We start from the raw sequence: 3,082 nt of genomic DNA, 5'->3' as shown, positions 1-3,082 counted from the left end.
ACGGACACGGGTCGTCCGATCTGTCTTTCAAGCTCTTTCATGGCCTATAATCAAAATACAGTTAACACGTTTCAAAAGAGGATAGACTATGTGTAACTTAGCGGACCTACTTATAAAATGCTGAACCCTGAAGTTCACACGCATTGTGAAACAAGCTACCAGATTTTATCTTAATGAAATATCACTTCCCATAACATTCGTTTCATTTCCATGCATTAATCATTGCAGTGTTGGATCAAAACACTGAACATATGTCATTACTGAGATAAGTGCGGCGTTTCTTGTTTATTGTATTCAAATACATATATAACATCAACATTACTTGCATGTAACAAGGTATAAACCCCTGAAACAAAAGTAAGAGTATTTAAATAATGTGGATGTTTCTTTAAACATTGCACTGAGGTGAAACAAGAATTTATAATGTGTTGTTGTTTATAATACTCTCATACAATTCCTTAGCTCTGGGAAAATGCAGGCACTGATTTTCAGGAGCCTAATTCTCCTCTCCTCTTTTAGTCTGCAACTGCTGATTTTCTTTGTCTTCTTTTCGTCAGCTCTAAGAGAATGCAGCATATTTTCTTGGCAATATAACTCCTTACCTCTGTGAAACTGCTGGCATTGATTTCCGGGGGCCTACTACTCATCACCCCTCGTAAAATGCCGGCATTGATTTTATGGGGGCCTTCTACTCCTCTCATCTCGGAGCCTGCAGCAGTCTGTTTCAGAGGGCTTGACAATTCTCATCAGCTGATGATTGTCGCAGTACAAAACCGTCGCTGCCCTACTCATGGCGCGACACCAAACCACCGCCGCTCCCCTGAAGGGTGCGGTACGAAATCGTCGACGCCCGTTCATGGCGCGACACCAAACCACCGTCCCTCCCCTGCAGGGTGCGGTACAAAACCGTCGCTGCCCTACTCATGGCGCGACACCAAACCACCGCCCCTCCCCTGAAGGGTGCGGTACGAAATCGTCGACGCCCGTTCATGGCGCGAAACCAAACCACCGTCCCTCCCCTGCAGGGTGCGGTACGAAACCGTCGACGCCCGTTCATGGCGCGACACCAAATCACCGCCCCTCCCGTGCAGGGTGCGGTACAAAACCATCGACGCCCGTTAATGGCGCGAAACCAAACCACCGCCCTTCCTCGGAAGGGTGCGTACAAAACCGTCGATGCCCGTTATAGCGCGACACCAAACCACCGCCCCTCCCCTGCAGGTTGCGGTACAAAACCGTCGACGCCCGTTATAGCGCGACACCAAACCACCGCCGCTCCCCTGCAGGTTGCGGTACAAAACCGTCGACGCCTGCTGATGGCGCGACACCAAACCACCGCCGCTCCCCTGCAGGGTGTGGTACCAAACCGTCGACGCCCGATCATGGCGCGACACCAAACAACCGCCGCTCCCGTGCAGGGTGCGGTACAAAACCGTCGACGCCCGTTAATGGTGCGACACCAAACCACCGACCCTCCCGTGCAGGGTGCGGTACAAAACCGTCGACGCCCGTTCATGGCGCGACACCAAACCACCGCCGCTCCCCTGCAGGTTGCGGTACAAAACCGTCGACGCCCGTTAATGGCGAGACACCAAAACACAGCCGCTCCCCTGCAGGGTGCGGTACAAAACGGTCGACGCCCGTTCATGGCGCGACACCAAACCACCGCCGCTCCTCTGCAGGGTGCAGTACAAAACCGTCGACGACCGTTAATGGCGAGACACCAAACCACTGCCGCTCCCCTGCAGGGTGAGGTACAAAATCGTCGACGCCCGTTCATGGCGCGGCATTAATCCACCACCTCTCCGCTGCAGGGTGCGGTACAAAACCGTCGACGCCCGTTAATGGCGCGACACCAAACCACCGCCCCTCCCCTGCAGGGTGAGGTACAAAACCGTCGACGCCCGTTCACGGCGCGACACCAAACCACCGCCCCTCCCGTGCAGGGTGCGGTACAAAACCGTTGACGCCCGTTCATGGTGCGACACCAAACCACCGCCGCTCCCCTGCAGGGTGCGGTGCAAAACCGTCGACGTCTGCTGATGGCGAGACACCAAACCACCGCCCCTCCAGTGCAGGATGCGGTACAAAACCGTCGACGCCTGTTAATGGCGAGACACCAAACCACCGCCGCTCCCCTGCAGGGTGTGGTACCAAACCGTCGACCCCCGTTAATGGCAAGACACCAAACCACTGCCGCTCCCCTGCAGGGTGCGGTACAAAACTGTCGACGCCCGTTCATGGAGCGACACCAAACCACCGCCCCTCCCCTGCAGGGTGCGGTACAAAACCGTCGACGCCCGTTAATGGCGAGACACCAAAACACAGCCGCTCCCCTGCAGGGTGCGGTATAAAACCGTCGACGCCCGTTCATGGTGCGACAACAAACCACCGCCGCTCCCCTGCAGGGTGCAGTACAAAACCGTCGACGCCCGTTAATGGCGCGACACCAAACCACCGCCCCTCCCCTGCAGGGTGCAGTACAAAACCGTCGACGCCCGTTCATGGCGCGGCATCAAACCACCACCTCTCCCCTGCAGGGTGCGGCACAAAACCGTCGACGCCCGTTCATGGCGAGACACCAAACCACCGCCCCTCCCCTGCAGGGTGTGATACAAAACTGTCGACGCCCGTTCATGGCGCGACACCAAACTACCACCCCTCCCGTGCAGGGTGCGGTACAAAACCGTTGACGCCCGATCATGGTGAGACACCAAACCACCGGATTTGAATTATATATCTCTTATAGTCGCGGGAGATTTAAATGCAAGAACAGGAAACATGCAGGCGTTCATACCAGACGACAACCTAGATCACGTGTACAAATGACGTCCATTATCCTGGTGACAACTTCGACTGTCGTCGTCAAAACTGTGACTCCCAATGCACTAAATACGGCAATCACTTATTGAGCTATGCTGCACAATAGATGTACACAATCTAAACGGCCGGCTTTCGAGAGATTTAGTTGTAACTATACGTTTACTGCTAATAATGGAAAAGTGTAGTAGATTATTTTCTTGCATCGTCGAATCTATTTGAATTTATTACGGACTTATGTGTCGAGTTTTTAGACATCTCC

The 3,082-nt window shown here is 54.1% G+C and overlaps 1 protein-coding gene across 1 annotated transcript; it reads left to right on the top strand.

Annotated features, from left to right (window-relative positions):
- The first annotated feature begins 923 nt into the window (after window positions 1-923).
- Window positions 924-2,731, top strand: LOC128215358 (mucin-1-like). Its single transcript, XM_052922048.1, has 2 exons — window positions 924-1,749; window positions 1,947-2,731. Exons 1-2 carry the CDS (start codon window positions 924-926, stop codon window positions 2,729-2,731), a joined length of 1,611 nt encoding a protein of 536 aa, XP_052778008.1.
- Window positions 2,732-3,082: the final 351 nt, after the last annotated feature.

This window comes from Mya arenaria, chromosome 13, assembly GCF_026914265.1.
Source record: "Mya arenaria isolate MELC-2E11 chromosome 13, ASM2691426v1".
NCBI classification, from domain to species: domain Eukaryota; kingdom Metazoa; phylum Mollusca; class Bivalvia; order Myida; family Myidae; genus Mya; species Mya arenaria.
The sequence above is the reverse complement of the archived record's forward strand: the minus strand, read 5'-3'. Positions and strand labels throughout refer to the sequence as shown.